Source organism: Esox lucius, chromosome 5 (genome assembly GCF_011004845.1).
Source record: "Esox lucius isolate fEsoLuc1 chromosome 5, fEsoLuc1.pri, whole genome shotgun sequence".
Lineage (NCBI taxonomy): Eukaryota > Metazoa > Chordata > Actinopteri > Esociformes > Esocidae > Esox > Esox lucius.
The window spans coordinates 31,307,578-31,331,707 of record NC_047573.1 but is presented as its reverse complement, the minus strand read 5'-3'; the positions used below and the strand labels follow the sequence as shown (position 1 = coordinate 31,331,707).

Sequence of the window (24,130 nt, the reverse complement as noted above, 5' to 3'; positions counted from 1 at the left end):
GTGAATTATTCTTACTCAGGAAGGCAATATGCATACTTTTTTACAACAGCTCAAGCTCATATTTGCCATGGTGTGGGTATTGTCATATATGTATGTGAACTGAAGTATTTACACAAAATAAATTACTAATGAGGGTAATCATTAAAGTAGACTGGACCCTATATTCCTATGATGTGTACAACCAATATTATAGTTCATAAAACACAAAAGTTAAGGGTTTTAACTTAAGCAAGATAAGTCAATTTATTATTTTAATTAAATGAGTAAGATAATTATAATTATTAGATCAAGTGATGACTTTACAGTGTATAAATCAGGGAAGCTGGAAGTATGGGTCTGTTAAGGCTGACTCAATTGTTAGCATTTTCACCATTAAAGTGCTGCATGAATATTGAGTTATAAAAAGTTGAAAATAGCTTCACTTTGCTAAAAGTCAAAGGAAACTAAATCAATATGTTAGCTCTGTGTTATTCAATTTTAGACTTTAAAATGAATGTGTGGCAGCAGTCTGGTATTTCGATACATCTGAGGCAATGTAATGGAATGCTTAAACTTTGGAGATCAACGTTGCTCAAATTGCCATGAGCCAAACCCCCACCGTGGAAACAGTGATCTAATCAGCGAGCCCGACTCGAACCGTGGTCTCCCAATGATGCAGGTCCCTGCAAGGTAGTGACTCTACTGATGTGTCACTCTGGGGCTTAAACATGATGTTAGATGTGATCCAATGGATGGTTTAGTCAGTTTATAAAGACATACTTAAAATGTACCTCCGGTTGCTATGGTGATTTGTCTCAGGTAGTGTCCGTAGAAAGGGAAGTCAAAGGAGAGAGCCACCCGCTAGAAGGACAAGCAAACAACATGGTGTAAATCACAACTGTGTCAGAGCGTACAACATAGTGTCAGTCACAGCAGTTTCAGGAAATGCAACATAGTGTCACGACTGTGCCAAAACAATCCTACATACAATGTTGTGTCAGTCACGACTGTGCCAAAACAGTCCTACATACAATGTTGTGTCAGTCATGACTGTGCCAAAACATTCCTACATACAATGTTGTGTCTGTCACGACTGTGCCAAAAAAGTCCTACATACAATGTTGTGTCAGTCACGACTGTGCCAAAACAGTCCTACATACAATGTTGTGTCAGTCATGACTGTGCCAAAAAAGTCCTACATACAATGTTGTGACAGTCACGACTGTGCCAAAAAAGTCCTACATACAATGTTGTGTCAGTCATGACTGTGCCAAAAAAGTCTTACATACAATGTTGTGTCAGTCACGTCCTACATACAATGTTGTGTCAGTCACGACTGTGCCAAAAAAGTCCTACATACAATGTTGTGTCAGTCACGACTGTGCCAAAAAAGTCCTACATACAATGTTGTGTCAGTCACGACTGTGTCAAAAAAGTCCTACATACAATGTACAGTAATGTTTTTGTATTGTTGTGTATATCTCATTCTCCCACCAGCAAATGTGTATCTCACCGCTGCCTGCCGGTGTGTGTTGGACAGGATTCCATGCACTTTGACTGGGCTCAGTTGCATGGTGCTTAGGTCTACCCAGAGTTCCTGCATCCGTATGTCCCCTGGCCCATAACTCCTCCACCGGTAGTACCTCTGAGAGTCCTCCTGAGGAAAGAGGTTGCTGATAAGCACAAAAACCTTTTCTAGTCTTTTAAAGAATTAACTTGGCAGTGGCCTAAGACCCTGACTGAACCTATAGCAGGAGGCCTTTCCATTTATCCTATTACATATTATTGTTAGCATTTACTGTAGCAAAAGTTGTCAGTCCCTATCTTAGTTGCTAGTTGACAGATATGCTCAATAGTTTGTGTAGGTGGTTTCATATTGTGCATATACAATTTTTTCACTGCATGCCACGTAACCCGAATAGCCCTAAAACCTCAGAACTGTCCTCTCTGCATCTACTTACAAATATATACTTTATGTGCTGATACTGATATATTGTTGTATCAGATACAGAACCAATTGCTTGGAAAAAGAAGGATCAGTATCTATCAGATCACAGATGTCGATTATTAATGCATTCCTTGCTCCAAGGTGACAGAGAGCAATGGGGCCGGAGTTTAGGTGTGAGAAAGTAGAGCAGTTAAATGCACTGTACTCGCTGGCAATGTGACTGCTCCACATACAGCGAGTGACCCACTTTCTCATCTCCAAGCCCTAACACACAACATCGTTTCTAAAGGGAATCTCCGGGTCTGAAAGGGGAACAGTTCCCCACACTTAGGAGCATAGGGTCTAAGCTGGGGAAAGAATGAACACTGATAGCTGCAGTGGTGAGGGGGCAGATAACTGTATTGTGCAAAACCTAGACTAGACACACACACAGCCAGGCCTAAACAAACACAATAAGTTGGCAGGACATAGTCCAGTATCTGTTTTCAATTTCTACTGCTGAATGAGGGTAGAAGACCAGCAAAAAAAAAAAAATTTGTGGAAATTATAATGATACCCTAGTCCCCTCCACACCAACGGACCCTTGACATACACATATGTGTAAACACACATGCACACACACGGTGGAAAAATCCATCCATGGAAACTAATTGGAAAACACCCATCCACCTGTCATCATAAATATCCCAATAACTGGACCATCAACCCTGCTAAAGCTTCATAGCTTCAGCCAATGTGTTCTAAACCACTGGCCTTATAAGCAAGTTCACATATATTGCTGTTCATGGTCATTAGCCTATGAATTGAGAGTCTGTTGTTAGTGGTGACTAAAGATGTAGCTTATTAGCTTCTACCAGCTGTGGTACAGTGAGGAACAAGGAAATTACTCCGATGGAATGAATGTTGTGTGGCACCTGCAGGAAATCCAGGTTCAAAACTCAATTAGGTCATGAGCCTAAGTAATCCAGAAAGTGGAAGCTAGGATGGGAAATGACAAGATGTAGAGATGCAATGAGATTTCTGTCAATATCCTAACATGTGTCTTAGTTTAAGTTAGACTTTCTTTCTACTAGGGTAGCTGATAAGATTGGTGTTAATATCATCATAGATAATTAGCCTTTCTACCACAGACGTTCTGCCAAAGATTTTCTTCTCACCACCACTTTGGTTATGTTGTCGGGCAGGGTGTCAATGTCCAGTCCTCCCCCCAGTGCACTGCGTACAGCTCGATTCAAACCATATTTGTTGGACGGCTCCTGGTTTTGGTAGGTCCTGCTTATCCTGGAAGAGCCCCCATCAATCCCTATTGACATATCATCTAAGCAAAAGACAAGAAATGAAAATAGATGTTTACAATATAACTAAAACTGAATTTAAATAGAAACAGAAATAATATATCTCAAGGAAACCCTAACTGTAACACAAGATGTAATAACCACATACAGTAATACAGAGCGGCTTTACAACAGTGCAGTCTGAACATCACTCAAGGTTATACAGGCCAAACCCTTTGGTGAACTTTGAATCTAGGTACTGTCAAATTGAATTGTAAAATGTGCTTAAAGCTCATGAGGAATTGTAAACTATATTCTTCAGTAATCTATTGGTGCTACATCCGGTGAAAAATTAAAGGAAAAATCAAGCGTCTCAGTAAGGTGCTAGGCCTTCACGGCATAGAATATTCCCTACTTTTGTGTTTTAATGATGATGGTCGAGATCACAGTCTAACACGTTGGTAGGTGCTCAACTGGGTGGAGATCTAGTGACAGTGAAGGCCATAACATGTGATTCACATTCTTTTCATACTCATCAAATCATTCAGTGACCACTCGTGCTCTGTGGATGGGGGCATTGTCATCCTGGAAGAGAAATAATGAACCATCTTTCAAAGTAACCTAAATCCTTTCCTCTTGCCATCTTGATCCAAAATCAAGGTCAACTGGGGCGCTTTTTTTTTTTTAAATGCTGCCAAGCATGATAGAATATGAATTGATTAATTGCATCATGAACTACACATGAATGGAAGCATTTGTCATGGTCTTTCAATTTATATTCAGGTTTTTCCTGTATGTGTAAGTTCAAATCTGGGTGTAGCTGCAGTACGTCCCTTAATTAACCACCTGAGGACGGATTAGGCGGTAGCGCCCACGCCTGGGGCGTATTTGCATAACAATTACATAGTATTACATATTTTCAAAACGGTTTGTAATAGAAAGATTCTGTTTTCTTTGCTGTTTCAACAAGAGTCCGATGAAAACGCAGATGCGCTTGGTGTTTACTTGGCACATTTCCTTGTTGTTGTCATTCTGTCCAAATGAAACCAAAACCTTGTGCACCTGACCAATGGATGGGCTGTTGGGTGACAGCATCCAATGGAAGGCTATTGCCATGCAGAATAGTTTATTTTACCCAATCTGGGGAAGGTATCTGTTGCGTATTTGATCCAATCATAAGGTTGCTGGGTGGGACATAAGTTTTGTTTTCTTCATTTGCTCATTCTGACTGTAGAAGAGGTTGTAGCAGTATGTCAGCTTAGCTAGCATGCTAACTTAGCATTAGTGAACGTTTTAGCATTGTGTCCTTGCGTAACGCTAACTTGTTGAAAAGACAAAGAAAGGATTTGTGTTTTCAACAGTTTTATAAGTATTATTATTAGTATAAAATGGCAAAACGTAAAAACACTTTAACTAAATGTAGCCATAGTCCGTTACGGTTATCAAACGCTGGATAGCTGAGTTACCAGACAACAAAGGACGAATGCTAACAACCGGCTAATGCTAACGCAAGAACAGTCTGGTAAGTAACATCTAATAACCTATTTATCATGATATAATGTAATACAAATGTGATCATTATAGATATTGTCTGCTTTGCGTATTTGGATTGGGAGAACTGTTCCACATGGCTGTGTGTGGTCTGAATTCAATCATATAGAAAAATAATTATGGGTGTCATAATCATATTGTCCTGTATGCACATAAGGTGAATTATTATTTAATTGTTCTGTTCACTTTTATTGTGATACAATGCATATTTGTGTAAGAAAAAGGGTTTGAAAAGTGTTTTTGGAATGTTTTTGTGTTGAGATACTGGGGTGGTTGATTTCAATGAAAAATTGTGTCAAAAACATGTTGGACAAAAGGCAAATTATTTCATTTTTCTGTTCACATTCATTGTGAAGCCTTTTCTTACACAAATGTGCATTGTGTTTGCACAGAACATTTGTATTGGGAGTATCACTCCATATGGGTGTGTTATGGTCAGAATTCAATGATATATAGAAAAAATCTGATTTTGCTTATGAAATTAATTGTGCATTTAATTGTGCATTTTTCCCTATACCACTACCTTATAAGAACATTAACATGCAAGCTTATATTAGCTGAGGTAATTTGGAATAATTTGATGCCAAATACACAATGATCGATTTACATTACATATTGTTTATAAGCCCAAATATAAAAGTAGTGACACCCAAAAATTTTAAGCGTAGTACTCAGAGGGTAAAGTTGTTTTTATGTTGAGCAGCGAAGTGGAAATGTATGTTTAGAAAGTCTTCTTGACTATAGTTTGATGCTCTATTTATATTTCATGTTCATGCAGTCCAACAAGTAAAAACACTAGCTTATGTCCAATCCCTGGATGTGTGTGCACGCACGTGTGCACGCTGTGTGAGTCGGTGCATGCGTGTGTGCATGTGAACGTGTGTGCGTCATGTCATCTGGTCAAAAGATCAGCGATGTTTATGTTTTCAAGTTCATACTGGCCATTGCTTAAGGAATGCATTTCTCCTTTTATGGCTCTGTGGTGACATACTGTCTCTTGTAATTTTACAACAGCACAATCACCTTTGTCAAGGAACTCGAGAAATACGTTTTACGTGTTTGTTTATTAACTCAACTTCTAAAACACTATGTAGAAGAGAAAAATAGTGCCAGTTCTTTCAACGACAAGTACTCAGTGTACACAATGGTTTATTGAGTTGGGTTAATATGCTATAACCTCGAGTTCTACTGGTCCCACCAAGCTAACAACTCAAGACTACAGTATACCATGCAAAAGAGGAAAAGAGAGAAAAACTTGAAGGAATAGGAGAGAGGGAGAGAGTGAAAGGATTTAATTTATTTGCGTAGAAACATACAGGAACTGCTGCCTGGCACAGTCCAATCACAGCTGGCAGCAATCAAATTACCTAAGGAGCACAGCTGTGTGGTGTGCTGCAGTGTATGCTATGCAATAGCTCAGCATAATCAACCAACAGCTTGCCAATTTATTTACAGACAGCTGAAATAAATATAAGCAAGCAGCACCTCAGACTCAGACAAAAATCTATTGTATATATTGCTGACAATCTCAATGTGGAAAGTAGACTGGTTCATTATAAAATGCTTGAAATGTTTATAAAAAGCATGAAATGAAAGGGTCAAACAGATTTAAATTTGTTAGCTAATGCTAGCATCACAAACACAACTCAAACATTTACCTTGAAAGCAGGAAATTCATTAAACTAAATAGATTTTTTTGACAAACCAAATTCAGGTTGGGTTCCTTTATCAGATGCCAGATGCCAAAGCTACTGTCCTTCAAAGTGTGATGGCGTATTTAAAACAAAAAGGTATAAGGGGTTGTGATATATTGTCATATACCAATTCGAAACCATCTGGTTTCTAATATTAAATATAACACACCCACAGAGACAACATCCCCAAGGTGCATGTCTCTTTTGCCTAATGAGTAGCAGATTAAAAAAAATTGTCTCTCATTTTTCTTAAGCATTGTGTTAAAGAGTAGCTGCACAAAACAAAATGTATAAGGTTGAAAAGGTAATTATATTTATGAAGACTTTTTTGGAATGGCAGATGTCTGTCTGTCTGCCACTACAATGTGTTGCATGCAGCCATAACTCAAGCTACTCCACACTTTTCTGCTTTTATCAGTTTTCAGCCAGCTACATTCAATTATCTTCAATTACCATCTTCAAGTACCCTGCACACTATTCTGTTGTTTCTGAAGTATCTAGCCTTGACTGGAAATTTTTGTTTTCAGATAATTTGGTCATATAGACTAACCATTAGGATCAGAATACAGCAGCTGCTAGTTAGCTAGCTTTTTACATCACTGTCAGAAAACCAAACTGGTTCATGAGAACATAGTGCAGAAAATATTTTGTAGCTAGTTAAGTTAATCTTAGAGACAATGCTATAACATTGATGGTATATTAGATTAGCCTTTCAAATTGAAGATAACCTTAATTAAAGTTGGTAATTATCACCAGTTAAAGATTGGAAGCAAGATACATGTTTTTGTTTCAGACAGTGGGCTTGTATTGATACTTTGATGTCACATTATACTTGAGTAAGTGATTAGCTACATTAAATGCTGCAGATAATAAGGTGTTGTGAATGAATTCTTATTACAACACTACTTATTACACATTATAAAAACCTGAAACCTGTGGTATACGCTGTGGTATGCCAAACTGTAAATCACATGGATGATGAAATATTAACTACTTACTATTCAAATTTTGTTGGTAAAAATTTCATAATAGCAATAAGCTGCCTTAAAGATTTATTTTATATTGCAAATATACCATTGGAAGGGCTATATCCAGGCACTCAGATATTTTTTGGACTAAGAACAGCCCTCTGTGTTTTGGCCACAATATATCAAGTGTTGAAACTGAGAAATGTTATTGTTTTTGGAAAAATACATGTCCATTTTGAATTTCATGCAAACAACTTATTTCAAAAAGTTGGGACAAGGGCTTGTTTACCACTGTGTTACATCACCTATTCTTTTCACAATACTCTGAAAGCGTTTGGGAACTGAGGAGACCAATTGCTGTAGTTTGGAAAGTGAAATGTTTTCCCATTCTTGCTTGATGTAGGATTTCAGCTGCTCAACAGCTCAGGGTCTCCGTTGTCGTATTTTTTGTTTCAATATGTGACAAATGTTTTCAATGGGTGACAGGTCTGATTCCCAATCATGTTACTGACCTGTTGCCAATTGACCTAATTAGTTGTGTGATATTCCACCAGGTTAGTTTTTTAGCATTACATAACTTTTCCAGTCTTTTGTTGCCTCTGTCCCAACTTTTTTTTAAACATGTAGCTGGCATCAAATTTAGGGAGCATATACTGTATTTTTCAAGAAACAATAAAATGTCTCAGTTTTAACATTTGATATGTACTATTTTCTATATAATATAGGTTTTAAATTATTTGCAAATCATTGAATGTTTAATAAAATTTTACGCAGCTTCCCAACTTCTTTTACAAACAGGGTTGTAAGTCATTTCAGAAAATTATCTTAATAAAAATCAGTTAAGAACATTAACTTAGTTAAGTGTCTTTAGTCAAAATGAGCCAGCTTGAGTAAAAATAACAGGAAGAGAACGTCAGAAAGATGTACAGTAAAAGAAGACACACACACACACACACACACAAACATTCACACAAACACATCCACACACACAGGGGAGGTGGTTCCAATAAGGAGTCTTGTTTTAAATCTGTTTAATTAGGTCAGTTTGGTTTGACTTATATTCATTGAAAAAGACTGCCTCTGACATGACACCCCTTTTTAAACAGTCACAAACTTAAGTCCAGTGCTCTGGTCAAAAGTAATGCATTAAGTAGGGAAGAGGATGCCCTATGAAGTACAGATGCTTTCAATGCGTCATCTATCATTGTGTTCTCCACTGGTTGATCTCAGCTCCTCTTAATGGCCTGCCAATAATATGGCCGGCCTATCTGTTGCACAGCACATCCATGGCTTATAGAAGTTGCATCTCTCAACACCAGGCCCAGTTAGTATCCATTTCCATAACAACTACATTTGTGGATTTGATGGAAGATTGGATGGAGTGGGTTTGCCCTTTCGTTTGCACTATTGCAACTTTTCCATTGAAATAATTTTGGCAGATATGCTCAATTGGGTGCCTACTTAAGTAAAAACAAACCACAGGTTTACTGTCCACTGTCTGTGAGATAAAACTCCCAGAATGGCAGATGTGTCAGCCACAGAACATTCTTGTGACGTGCCTGCATTGCGGCAGCAAGCTTTGAATTCTTGTGGGTGTTTGGAACACATGTAAGGAAAAAAGTAGGGCAGGCCCCATCAGTGTGCTGTATAGACACACCTACCTACAGTGTGAAATACATGACAAACAAAGCAGTGACACACAAAACACCCATACTTGCTTGTGAGCACACACACACACACTTGTTTTGCTACACTTGTGAGGACTTCTTTGGGATCAGGATTGATTTGCATTTAAAAGTCTATTCTTTCTAACACCTAACCCAAACCCTAACCCTGACCGTAACAACTTAAACCCCATTATAACCCAAACCCCAAACCTTAGCCACAAGTCTAAAAAGCAATTGTAAGTGAGTACTAGCACATTTTCCTTACTCATGACTTGCAAGGACATCTATACTTGTGAGGACTGAACTAGTAGTACACACGTACACACACGTGGTGTGTAGCAAATACGCACATGTGAGATACTTTATTGAATCCATGAATAATGTTACACCACAAAGGACTCCCAAAAACATTCAATGGTCATTGACATAAAGACACTCAAGGAAAAGCACCTTGTGCTGTTTATGTTCTGAAGATACGGTTTAAACATATAGTCCTAACTACAGCAGCTGACATGACATAACACTGTTATGACACATATTTAGACTTGCAGCGACAAATCACATTATGTTATGGTTGGTTATGACTACATATTGTTAAAACTGCCACACAAGGTAAACCATTTCATGATACCATAACCTATTTGTAAACAGTATTTCTTTTATTTATTTAGCATGTATAACTGGTAGGTGGAAGGTTGCTTGATTGAATCCCCAAGCCATTGTTTTGTCCCTGAGCAAGACAGAAATATATATATAATAAACACTGTATCTAAAACCATAAGTGTGTGTATATACAGCTCCGGAAAGAATTAAGAGATCATTGAACCTTTTTCTTTCCTTTCCTAAAAAGTTGAAAAGGAAGGTTTTGAGTGAGGAACAGAAGGGTTAAAATTAAGAGACCACTGCATATTGAACGCTTCTGTTCCTCACTCAAAACTTTCCTTTTCCTTACCATAATTGTTTTTTCATAAATAAAATGCAATTTCTTTATGATCATTATTTTGACGATATGGTGTGACTGAAACAAAGATGGCTATTGGATATGTACATACGTAGTAGTCTTGGTACTACAGGGCTTTCAGGAAACTTACAAATGTTTGTTGACCTAGAAGAGCAGTTGGCAACCCCGTTCCTGTAGAGCCGCAGTTTAGGCAGGATCTTTTAACTACCTGAAAGACCAGGTTTGTTGAATTTAATGAATACTGATCAATGGGCTGCAAAAATAAAATAATAATGGGATAAGATCTGATGAAAGAAATGATGCAGTATATTATGTTCAATTTACCATGGCTGACCTGATCTCAAAAATAAATAATCTGCACATGTTCAGCTCCTACTTGTGAAACCAACACACTGATGTTAACAGCTTCCCTCATACAAACCAGTGATACCCACATTTTTGTTTGGATTTTGTGCATTAAGGCAGCAACATTGGACAGTGTGCCTCTTCTGTTCAGAGTTTGAATATAGAGTATGAGGAGTTAGAAACCATAATCAGTGGTGTTTGTCTTCATATGAAACTACCCTTACAAAATGGAAAGATTTTGTACAATGAAAGAAATGCCATGAAACCTTCATTGTATTTTGATCACTTCCATGGTAATGGTGCAAATAGCAAAGTATTTTCCTGATATGGGAGTGACCAACAAAAATAAAGTACCATGGTATTTTTTCCATTGTACAACATTTACTTTAATATCCATTCACATTGTAATGTAATGTAGTCAGTGTTTGAACAACGTATTGGAGTTACCATGCAAATAACATTTTCTTGGGATTTTTCTTATTATCAGCTGGGGGCATTGGATCCAGCATCCTCTCAGTTACTGCCCCACCACTTAACTGCTAGGCTACCTGGCAGCCCTATGATGCAGTAGTATGGTATTATTTATAAGTGACAATACTATCACACTTCAAATCTAAAACCATAGTTATTTCCATAATTCAGATCTGCAGAATACAATGGAATAAATGTTGCAATACCATATTTTAAGTGCAATGCCAATGCCATGGTTACAGTGGTGTAGCCATAAGAAGCTGGTGGGTGAACACTGATAACTGGTTGTGGTAAACAAAAACTCCAATGCATTTTCCCATAAAAGAAGGGAAACTACCAATAAAATGGAAGCTGCGTTTAGAGTTTTTACACCACAATGGTTTGATGCTAGATTTGCTTCAGGCATTTGTTTAAAGTCATAATGGGTGAAAATGTCAATTGTCGCAAATCACCCTCTAAGGGGTCGTGGAACAATTTTACGACAGATACTCCACAATTCATGATCCACAAAAAAATCACCAGTTTTGCTTTGAGGCATTTCTCCACGAGTCAAACATATCATGAAATATAAAATGTAGTCATTACGCTACCAAACTGTTTTGTTACAATACTGTTGTGTTTGAGTTTCCTGCATGTTTATGACTGATTATGAGTATCTGTCATTACAGAGTACCGATCCAATTCTGCTATTTAAATTTTTTTGAAAAATGAGCAACTGGGAAGTGGGAAAGTTCCCACCTCTGTGTGGGAGAAAATCGAAAATAGACCTGGACGCTTATTGAGAGCGCCGAGAAGAAACATTAGGTTAGGCCATATTGATCTCGAATGTATTGACAGTAAGAAAAGACAATCGTGATGGACTAAAAATAAATAAATATATAAGTGAGGTTAACAAAAAATTATTTATCGTAATAAAAAATGTATTCAAATGTGGTAAAATTATATGATTAACTCATTAAATGGATTTGCGACAGATCTATTTTTTTCCGTTAAATTATTTTATTCACGTTAGCTTCTTGCGATTACAATTTCTTCCCACCTTCATTCGAGTCTTCTTTTCTCAAAACCAAGTTTTGAGCCTCTTTTGGTGTGGAATCTGGGCTTTATCTGGGCATTGAATTATCGAGAATAGCCTTTCCAAATGCAATCTGTGGAGAGAAATTTAAGAATAAGCTAGGCTAAATGTGTCAATTTTAACAGAACAATAAACAGTTACTCACAGGGTGCATCAACGTCACCTGAGCATGTGTGCCAAATATAGTCACTTGAGTTACATGGATCAGGACATATACTGTATTCATGTGGTCTTTATGGCACCACTGTGTAACCTAACTGAATTTACTTGCATAGGTTATTGATATTATTTCAGATGATTACTTAGAATATACAATTATTAAATACCTTTGTCCATTGATGCACTCGTTACGCCTTGGCATTATTTGGAACAAGTTGTATTGGAATGATTATCGTGGTTGATAATGAACGAGAACAAATACAACAAGCAACGCTTTGTTTTTAGTTAAAAGGCCTCACCTGGGATTTGTGCCTCATGTGGAAGATAGGTGAATTACCATAAACTTAATGCTTTATTCAAAACAAATGTCCACCTACTTCACTCCATATCGTGCTAACTTTTCACTTTCGGTTTTCTGTAACCGTTTTAAACAGCTTATTATAGAAAATATATTTCACAACAATTTTGATGACAATTTCATGACTATGTGATTCCTTACATTATTAAATGCATGTTTTACATTAATACAAATTGGCAAACTTTGGTCAACTAGGAAATGACAAAATCATCAACAACCCATAATAACATTTAATGTAAAATGTGTCTCCACTCATAAATGTTGCCAATCCCCCTTCCAAACATTTGAGATAGATCATGGCATTTCTTAAAGTATATTTTTTTCTTCTATTATGCTGTAGTGGACAGAACCCCCCTCCCCCGCCCTTACAACAGTCTGTGCACTGAGGGCGGTGGCGTGCACAGGAAATTTCGAGCTAGCATAAGAGGGAGTTTACATTATGTTCTTAATGCCGTTACATTCAACCCTAATAAACTTGCTACACAGTGAGCTACACTAACTAGTAAGATGCCTAACTGCCAGACTGATTTTATCCTCAATATGGCCTCCTCAAAGCACTTCATACTATTTGAGGTAGCCTTTTAAAGTTCCTTGATTCTTCAGTCTGAACTGAAAACATAACTGATATGTTGTTTTTCCCTTAACTTCAGGTCAGCAAATTTTTTCTGGAATCTGGAATAAATTGGTGTGCTACCTTATGTTCCAGATCCAGCACTAGTGCATCCATGTCACTCATCATTAAACTTCTGACAACTATCAGGTTTGTCAGTGCAGTGAAAAAACAGAACTTTGCGCCCCCAGTGTTTCTTCTGGACCAAGGCAGATGAGCTCCTCGTCCAAAGGGAAATTCTCTTTCCAGGACACGTTGTTGGAATATAGGCCTCCAGTATGGTTCCCATGTCATGGCATATAGGGCTCGGGTCTATCGCGTCATACTGTGCCATCTGTCCCACAGAGATGAATGTAACGATGCCCTGTTCCGCCAACCTATAAATAAATATATGCAGTATACTGCACTCAAACTCTGCTCATTTCCATGCATCTATGTGTACCACTATAAATCCATTATATCACGTATTCACAACTCATTAATCATTATGTAATATTATCCTAAATGGATAACCACTGACTGTATATAATTATACGGCAGCTTTGGATATATGGCAGCATGGTGCGCTGATAACCTATCGCTCAATGCAAAGAAGACCAAGGAGCTCATTGTGGATTACAGGAAGTCTAAAAGCTGCAGTCACACCCCAGTTCTCATGGATGGTACTGAGGTGGAGCGTTTCCAGCTTCAAATTTGTCCACATCTCGAGGACCTCTCCAGGTCCCTCCACACCGCAGCCCTGGTCAAAAAGGCACAGCAACGCATGTACTTCTTGAGGAGGCTGAAGATGGCACGCCTGTCCTCCAAGATCCTTGTGTGAATTTCTACCGCAGCACAATCGAGAGCATTCTGACCAACTGCGCCACAGTGTGGTTTGGTGGTTGTTCCGTAGCCCACCGGAAGGTCCTGCAACGGGTGGTGAAATCCGCCCAGCACATCACAGGTACCCAGCTCCCAGCCATTGAAGACCTCCAGTGCAAGCAATTTCTGCGCAGGGAGCAGGGACCCCTCACACTCATAATCTGTTTGCCCTTCTACCACCAGACAGGAGGTACAGGTCTCTCCGTTCTCGCACCAGCAGGCTCAGGAACAGTTTCTTTTCATCTACAGTATCCCTGCTGAACTCTGTGACTTCCCATCACTAACTGTGTCCACACTCTGCACTACTGGACTAGTCTGTTAAGATTTACTGTACTTGCATTTTTAATCGTTACACACTCGTTTACCTCGGGAACCACATTGCTGCTATCCCTGCATTTCAGTTGCACATGCTACATTACTTCTTCAATTTGCCTCCATTGCAAATTTAGAATGTCATTGAGAATTGCCACTTGTACATACATTACACTTAATACCTGTACATGTACTGTAATGTACTGTACTTGTACTGTTCAATGACAATAACGTTGAATCTAATCTAATGTAAATGTTGTGTATTCTGTCCCTATATGTTGTCTACCAGTAGTACCACCATGACACCAAGTATAAATCTGAGTATATGTAAATGTCCCAAGCAAATAAAGGTGATTCTGATGGCCCAGGGGGTGGGGGGGGGGCTCTTTACTGCAGAGCTGGGCCCCTGATCAGAGGGATGGGGACCACAAGAGAGGACAGAGAAACTAGAGCAACACTGATTGTAGAAGGAGGAACGACAGAAGAACGGGGGCTGCTAAAAATACATCATCTCTAAGGAGTACCGAAATACATACATACACGCACACACACCTAAACACACACTCACACACAAACACACACATATCAACTTAATGTCCTGTGATGAAACAGAATGGTGATATAATCCAATATACCACATTGACTTGAAGTGTTTTCTTTTGCTCAAAAAGATAAATGTCAAAAGCACTGTTAGTTCTTTCAGCAAAGCTCGCACAGATGTTCACAACACAAGGGCCTTGATGTAATCCATATGGCGGGAGGTCATTTCTGAATGAACATATACATGCAGCGTTGGTTTGAAAATGCAGTCTTTGACTTTAAATTGCAATTACACGTTACGCAGAGCTTCTACGATTCGGACTGAATCGAGACCTAAGTTTTGACCTGACAAGCAAGCTATCTTTAGTAACACAAAGCGAATCTCTTTGACACTCGAAATCACATACTTACTCATGCTTTCCCTCTCACTTTCTTACTCACTCTCATTTGTTTTCCCTCTTATTTCACTCTGTCATGCACGCGCGCACACACTTTTTAAGTATACAGACTATAGGAAATAATGTTGGGGTCTATTTACCAGTAAGTCTACTGTGTGCCTGTCTGAATGTGGTTATCTCAGATCTTACCTGTTTGTTCCTTTGCCCAAAGTCTCCCCAACTCTGCCTGAGATAAACAGATCAACAGGACTGCATACAGCCCCATGTCCACACAACAGAGTGCGCTCCCTCCTTCCCCCTCGCTCTCTCTCTCTCTTCTTTCACCTTCCTTGTGGCCTCGCTTCTTCAAGGAGAGGGTGCCTACTCCTCCTCTCCTGCACCTTTTCCTTCTCTCTCTTCTCTCTTCTCTTCTCTCTCACTCTTTCCTTGCCCACTTAGAAGCAAAATGTTCTCACTTTATGTTTCTCTCCACTGTGTTTCACTCTCTCTCTCTGTTTGCTCTTCTTAATATATAGCCTGGGAAATTGTACTCAGGATTATAGAAGACTTAAAGTGTAATGCTGGTGACAAGGTTTCTTATTTTTTAGTTTTCGGCCACCCTCCCTCTCTATTTGTCTCTCCCCTGAGCACTGCTCCGATTTAGAAGCAAGGCTGAGACTACCCCACATAGAAATATTTATATCATTTTTCAACATTCTCCTAAAAAAAGAGCTTGCAAGGGAAAAGACGCCCTCCTGTGGACATTCGTCGAAACGAAACATAACAAAAACAAACGAGTCATACTCAGAAATGTGCTACAGAACATGTGTTGTTGACCTAGCCGCTAAATGTCAGAAATGTGTCACTATGTTTAAAAAGACTCGTAAATGTAAAAAATAAGGTTTACTCAATGCTTGTTATGGAGCAGTGAAATCATACATTGGATCCTGTGTTCATGTATTCCGCAGTAACAGGCCAACTCTTAACAAGGGACACTGGATGCCAGTGTACACATATTGTGCCAATACCCTTATTTAGACACCCTACACTGTGACTCTTTCTAGCCCCATGAGGACAGGTGGGAGTAGGGTAATTGTGTTGCATGTTGTTGGCGCACTGTTAAAATGAAATGGAAGAAATCTGGACAAATCCTGCATAACTGTTGGGAATGATTACATCAGTACACCTGTTTTCCCCCCTTAAAAGACATAAACAGAGACATAACAGTTGTATGAACACCACACGCACAGTCAATTAGGATTCACTTAACGCTTTCAGGCTAAACATTGATAAAAATGTGCATGTCAGGGAAAGATGGCGGAGGATTGTGGATGTGGATGCTGAGGATGACATTCAGATTATTAATGGGATTCAACCAGTGAGCCGCGACGGGGAGTTATCATTCTGTCACCCTGGACCTGATGCCATTGTTTTTTCTAAATTTGACAACAAACTTCACTTTTTCCATACTGTAGTTGTGTGTTCAGCTATTACGATTTGCCGTTCCATAACTGAAATCTGTGCATCCCTGATACTTTTGTTCATTTCATGGCTAAGTCTTGAGATACAGTGAGGCTGCAGAAGGTGGATAATTGGTTTTGTTGTAATCAATAAAATTAACTGTGTTTTGATGCGTCTCCTCTTTAAGTAGCGTTTTACTAGATTTTTGCACCATACAAAAGCAGAAAGATGTTATTATATTTCAAAGGGTGTTGGGGAAAGATGTTATTTGAAATGCAGTACTTCACAAAAAGTTTGTTGTTGTCTGCTTATTCAAGCTCAGTAGATTCTGAATTGCACCCAGTGATTTTGTATTGTATATTTTCATCCAGATGTTTTGTATACCCCCTTATCCTCGCATTGTTTGACATTGGCCATCCAAATCACCTACAGTACACAAACAATAAAATTAAGATGTCAGGGAAGTGTCCAGAACCCCCAGGTTATTGCATTACACAAAGGAAAATAAAGTGTTCTCACAAAGCTGTGTCGGTTTGGCTTCCTGTCACTATGCCATGGTGCAGGTGGCAATAAATGATCAGACCAGACACGAGTTCAGGGGATTTGTTTTCTGTGTATTTTCAGCTGAGAGACAGTGTCTCTTATCTTTTCTTTAAAAACATAAACAGAAATTCAAATCTAATGAAGGCTCTTCTGGGATTTCATGTATTGTAAGGAGAAATTAAAGAAAAGCTGACCCAGCTCTTCTGTCCTCACTCTTTAGGATGTCAACAACCCCTGCAATCATCGCCAGCCACAACTTAGTAGAGGGCACAATGTGAACTTGAATAAATTGTTTTAGAGCAATGGAGGAATAACACAAACTGATATGGAAATCAAAGGTGACACAGAGTTAGTCATATTTCCCCTCAACAGGTGCGCTTTAAATAAATCTATCAGTAGTATCTAGCTTCCAAATAAGCTACCTATCTACATTTCTTTCCAGAGCAACTAGCCATGGACTTGTACATGAAAAGCATGCATTAGTTTGGTTACACTTATACCACAGACAGGATAGACTAAGAAAATGTGAATTCTAAACCACATGTTGTATAGTGTTTACTCAGTTAGTGGCAAAACGGCCAGAAAAGGCAACGAAAATGGGAATTCCAAACCCCATGTCGTTTAACATCGACTAGTTTACCAAGCTTCTGCATCTATTAAGCTGCTAAGGCTATCTAAAATTGGAAACATATTGCAGACACGGGAGAGATTAAGTTATAGATATCTTTCTTAAATTGACGGTTGTATTTTTTCCTTGCTACCTCTATACTGTGTACTTAGGAATACACAATGAACGCACTAGTGCGGTCAATAAGTCCAGTGTTGGAGTTGAGCAGTGGCATGGCTTGCAAATACAAACTCTCTCTGAGCCTGTTGGTATGGGGTCCCATGTGGGAGTGTGGCCCCAGTGATGTATCTTAACTATCTGCTTTAAAGCCTTCTGTCACATGCCCAGCTGTTCCCTTCCAGTCAGTGATAGTTGCAGTATTAAAAGTCAGTGAGGATGAGGTGTTAAGAGTCAATGAGGATGAGGTGCCTGTTGACAAGGTTTATCGGAGCTCTTCACAAGGATTATCTGTACAGTCCCTTCTCTATATATCCCCAAAAATATATACACTGCTCAGTCCAGTTAGGAAGCATAAGCGATTGTGAATCAATGTCATCTGTTTTGGTGCAAATTAAGTGACAACAGGTGTACTGGAGAGGCAACAGCAAGACAACCAACAAAAATGGTAATGGTTTTGCAGGTGGCTACAGACAATTGCTCTCTCCTTATCCTTCCTGACTGCTTGTTCTCTAGTTATGTATTTTGCTAGTGTCCTTGTCACGACTGTTAGCATGAAGCCCTATCTGCAGCCCATTCAGGTTGCGCAGGTAGTCCAGCTCCTCCAGGATGGCACATCCATACGTGCCGTCACAAGAAGGTTTGTTTCCAGTACAGTCTCAAGAGCATGGAGCTGATACCAGGTCACTGGCCATTATATGACGAGAGCTGGACAGGGCTGTAGAAGGGCATCAACCCAGCAGCAGGACCGTTATCTGCTCCTTTGTGTTAGGAGGAATAGGAAAAGCACTGCCAGACCTCTACAAAATGACCTTCATTGGGATACCGGTGTGCATGTTTCTGACCAAACTGTCAGAAACTGACTGTGTGTGTGTGGCATGAGGGCCCAACGTCCTCTAGTGGGACCTGTGCTCACAGCCCAGCACCGTGCAGCTCGATTGGCATTCATCAGAGAACACCAGAATTGTCAGGTCCACTATTGCTACCCCATTTTCTTCACAGATGAGAGCAGGTTCACACTGAGCACATGTGACAGACGTCAAAGAGTCTGGAGACGCTGTGGTGAACGTTATGCTGCCTGCAACATCATCCAGCATGATCGGTTTGGCGTTGGGTCAGTGATGGTCTGGGGAGGCATATCCTTGGAGGGTCGCACAGACCTCCACGTGCTAGTCAATGGTACCCTGACTGTTGTTAGGTACCGGGATTAAATCCACAGACTCATTGTCAGATGCAGTGGGCCCTGGGTTCCTCCTGGTGCAGGACAATGCCCGGCCTCATGTGGCCAGAGTGTTTAGGCAGTTCCTGGATGACGAAGGCATTGATGCCATTGACTGGCCCTCACGTTCCCCAGACCTGAATCCAACTGAGAACCTCTGGGACGTTATGTATCGGTGTATCCAACACCGCCAAGTCCAGGAGCTCACTGATGCCCTGATCCAGGTCTGGGAGAAGATCCACCAGGATATCATCTGCCATCTCATCAGGAGCATGCCCAGACGTTGCTGGGAGTGCATACAGGCACGTGGGGGCCATACACACTACTGAGTCACAAAATGAGTTGCCTTGATGAAATTTGGAACATTCTGTGATTTCAATAGTTTACTTTGATTTTGAGTGTGAGTTTGGATCCAGCCCTCAATCGGTTGGTGATTTTGGTTTCCACTGACTGTTATGTCATTTTGTTCTCAACGCATTACACAATGTACAGTAAAGATTTAGATCTTTAATATTGCCTTCATCAAGACCCAATGTGTGATTTAAGTGTTAAGTCCACACAACTGCATCCTGCATCCTCACTAACAGTGCTGACACCCTAAGAACATAACTTTAGTAACATCCAACATGCCTCTTTTGACTAGCCATAGATATACAGTAATACCTAAAAATGTATGCTCTTCGATTAGAATATACTTCAACTTGTTCGGCACCAAAACATCCTTGTGCTGAATGCATCAGAGTTACTTCAACTCCTACATAACTGCTCACTTAACCATTTCCTTAATAAATTAGCCATTATATACAGTTCTCTGCTGCAAATTACTGGAACAATTTGCAAACTTGGTACTTTCATCCCAGCTCACTCCTCATAAAACAAAATAACAACTTGGTTATCTCTATCTTATTGTAATATGTAATAATTGTTGATTATTTGTTTCACTTGTCTATAGTGTCTTTTTAAATTGTTACCTTATTTACAGTACAATAGATGGTGCTGTGCATCTGATCAACTTGCAATTTTATATATTTGGCCAGGTTGCCATTCAACCTGGCCAATTTGTTTCACCATTGACTTAATGGTGAAAGGAATTTAAATAAAACATTATATGATGATTTCACAATCATCAACAATTATCTGTGTTTTCAGCCTAGTCCCGTTTTCCTGTTTCTTCTCCGACATTGTGAAGGTTTTTATTCAGCCTGGTCTGCAGTAGCAGGTTAGCTTGCAGCTAATGTTGCTGGATAGGTTGCAGGACCGTAATAAAGTCTGGTATACTGAGAAATAAATGGATGCTCACACTTCTTTAAACAAAAGGCCTATATTATCTTATCCGGCACAGCCAGAAGAGGACTGGTCACCCATCTAAACCTGGGTCTTCTCTAGGTTTCTTCCTAAATTTCTGCCTTCTTAGGGAGTTTTTCCTAGCCACTGAAATTCAACACTACTGTTGTTTGCTCCTTGGGGTTTAAGGCCGGGTGTTTGTGTAAAAGCACTTTGTGACAACTGCTGTTGTAAAAAGGGCTTTATAAATACATTTGATTGATTGATGTTGATCTACCAAGCACAACTTACTCAAGACAATGATAACTTGGAAAATGTTAATGTTTTTTTCTAATTTGTTGTTATTCACACATCTGCCACATAGCCATTTAGATAATCTAACCCCACAAACGCAGACGTTACTGGTTTTGGTATATCCCCATGTTTCCAATGTCACAATATCACTTTACATTTCAATCATTTTATGGGGACTGCTCAGCGTAGCAGAATTTTGAGGGGATGGAAACTAGGGCATTTGTTTTTTTTAAGTGAGAATAAAATATAACCTGGAGTGGACAAAAACATATACAAATCACCTCAGTGAAACAGTTGTGTTGTTCTTCTATCACAAGGTATAACTGTGATCGGCAGGATTTGAAAGTCAGGGTGGGTATCGATCCGTTCTCCTCTCCGCTTTTTTCCTCAGATGGAGACACTATAGAAATAGTCGGCCACTGAGAAAGACTACTCCATTACCCCAGGATGCATTGCTGCCATGATGCTTACAGAAGGACAAGACAGAAGAGACAGACAGGTCCATAACTGGGGTAAATTAACATTCTAGTATTTCAGATGCTCTGATCCAATGTGCCTAAAGGTTAGCTTACGTACACTTATGTACACTCCGGGTTCTCTGAAGGTAGAGGAGATTTTAGGGTATGCAGGGAAGAAGAAGGTTTATGACTGGTCAAAGGGTACAGCTGGTTGGCAATATAGGATCAAAACATGAAGTATTAAGGAATCAGACTGTCAGGATTATAACACAGCTAATGGAGAGAGAGACAGAAACTGATGTGCTAGGGGGAAATTGTGAGCGGGGGAGATGGGCGTGCATAATCTAAAACATATTTGGCATTTGTCCGGTCAGCAAAACTCAGAAATGGGGAGTACATTTTGGGATTTCCCCCAAAGTTATGTAATATTTGTTTTCTCAGCTCTTCAGCAGACACACAGTAACTTCAGAGGATGAGGAAATGTTATAACCTCATATTTACCGTATATGGCTAATAAGACAAGGTTTTAACAGTTTTGGGGTGAATTTGTGAACTTAGTGGTTTCACTTCTTTGTGTATGTGGCCAAATGTTTCTTCAGGCCCAAATCCTCATCACATCAGACATCCTAGATATTTTACAGATAACTGACAGCTAAATTACAAAAGTTGGGATGCTGCGTAAAATGTAAATAAAAACAGAATGCAACTATGTGCAAATAATTTATAAATGTATTAATAATTCATGAAAATAGTACATATCAAATGTTGAAACTGAGAAATGTTATTGCTATAGGAAAAATACATGCCCATTTTGAATTTGATGCCAGCAACATGATTAAAAAAAGGTGGGACGGTGGTGTGTTTACCACTGTGTTGCATCACCTCTTCTTTTAACAATACTCGTTTGGGAACTGAGACCAATTGCTGTAATTTTGAAACTAAAATGTACTTCCATTCTTGCTTGATATAGGAATTCAGCTGCTTTGTCATATTTTCTGTTTCATAATGTGTCAAATCAATGGATGAGAGGACTGGATAGCAGCCAGGCCAGATTAGCACCCAGACGTTTTAACTAAGGAGCCATGCTGCTGTAATACGTGCAGAATTTGGTTTAGCAATGCATTGCTTAAATAAGCAATGCCTTGCTTAAATAAGCAAGGGCTTCCTTGAAAAATATGTTATCTGGGTGGCAGCATTTGTTGCACCAAAACCTGTAAATAGTTAGGTCCGGAAATATTTGGACACGGACACAATTTTGGCTCTGTACAATGGATTTGAAATGAAACAACCATAATTCTATTGAAGTACTGATTTTCAGCTTTAATTCAAGGGGTTGAACAAAAATATGAAACATTTAGGAATTGCAACCAGTGTCATACACAGATGTAATTGGACAGATTAACACAATCATAAATAAAATATTAATTTTTGCCAAGAATCCTTTGCAAGCAATGCCTGCTTGGAGTCTGGAATGCATGGACATCACCAAATGCAGGGTTTCCTCCTTTGGGATTATTTGACAGGGCTTTACTGCAGCTGTCTTCAGTTGTTTTTTGTTCTTGAGTCTTTCTGCATTAAGTTTGGTCTTCAGCAATTGCTCGATCAGGTTGAGATCAGGTGATTGATCTGGCCATTGCAAAATATTTCACTTTATGCCTTAAAAAACTCTTGGCTTGCTTTCACAGTATGTTTGGCGTCATTGTCCATCTCTAAAGTGATGCACCATTCAATCAACTTTGCTGAATTTGTCTGAATCTGAGCAGACAATAAATGTATCCCTATACACTTCAGAATGCATCTGGCTGCTTCTTCTGTCACATCAATATTAAAAACACTAATGACCCAGTGCCATTGGAAGCCATGCATGCCCATGCCATCACACTGCCTCCACCATGTTTTACAGATGATGTGGAATGCTTTGGATCATGAGTCGTTTCAGGACTTCTCCATTCTATTTTCTTCCCATCATTTTGGTACTGGTGGATCTTAGTTTCATCTGTCCAAAGAATGCTGTTCCAGAACTGGGCTGGCTTTTTTCAATGTTTTTTGTCTAAGTCTAATCCGGCCTTTCTATTCTTCAATCAAATTAATTTAAAAAGCCCTTTTTACATCAGCAGTTGTCACAAAGTGCTTTTATAAAACACATGGCCTTCTTGAGGCCTATGAATGGTTTGCACTTTGTGGTAAACCTTCTGTATTTGCTCTCATGAAGTCTTCTCTTTATGGTTGACTTGGATAATGATATGCCTACCTCCTGGAGAGTGTTCTTCACTTGGCTGGATGTTGTGAAGGGGTTTTTCCTTTACCATGGAAAGGATCCTACAATCATCCACCACTGTTGTCTTCAGTCGACCTCCAGGCCTGTGTTGTGTTGCAGAGCTCACCAGTGCGTTCTTTTTATTCTCAGAATGTACCAAACTGTTGATTTGGCCACTCCTAATGTTCCTGATATCTCTGATGTTTTTTTATTAAAAAAATTGCAGCTTAAGGATAGCATGTTTCATTTGCATTGCGAGCTCCTTTGACCGCATGTTGTGGGTTCACAGCAACAGCTTCCAAATCTGAATGCCACACCTGGAATCAACTCCAGACCTTTAACCTAATTAAATTAATGGATGAAATAAAGAAGGAATAACCCACACCTGTCCATGAAACAGCTTTTGAGTCAACTGTCCAATACATTTTGGTCCCCCGAAAAAGAAAGTGCTACATATTAAAGTGCTGTAATTCCTAAACCCTTCCTCCAATTGTGTTGTGAATACCCTCAAATTAAAGCTGAGAGACTGCACTTTAAGCCCATATTCATTATTTAACTGTAACTATAATATATTTTGTTTAACAGCCAAAATAACTAAAATTGTGTCAGTGTCCAAATAATTCCAGACCTAACTGTATATCGTTCAGCATTATTGGTGCCTTCACAGAAGTGCGGCTAAC

General features: G+C 39.2%; 1 protein-coding gene across 3 annotated transcripts in view; it reads right to left on the bottom strand.

Annotated features, from left to right (window-relative positions):
* plxdc1 (plexin domain containing 1) overlaps positions 1-16,691 on the bottom strand; it is a 36,761-nt gene extending 20,070 nt beyond the window's left edge. The window contains exons 1-4 of one of the 3 annotated variants that reach the window (XM_010904361.3): positions 15,361-16,691; positions 3,085-3,245; positions 1,493-1,636; positions 771-840 (exon numbers count right to left, since the gene is read on the bottom strand). In XM_010904361.3, the coding sequence (XP_010902663.1) occupies positions 771-840; positions 1,493-1,636; positions 3,085-3,245; positions 15,361-15,436 (451 nt within the window). In that variant the 5' untranslated portion in view covers positions 15,437-16,691. Of the gene's footprint in view, positions 1-770; positions 841-1,492; positions 1,637-3,084; positions 3,246-10,172; positions 10,239-15,360 lie in introns of those variants that run through there. The other 2 variants (XM_010904352.4, XM_020046232.2) reach the window with 2 other exon arrangements.
* Positions 16,692-24,130: the final 7,439 nt, after the last annotated feature.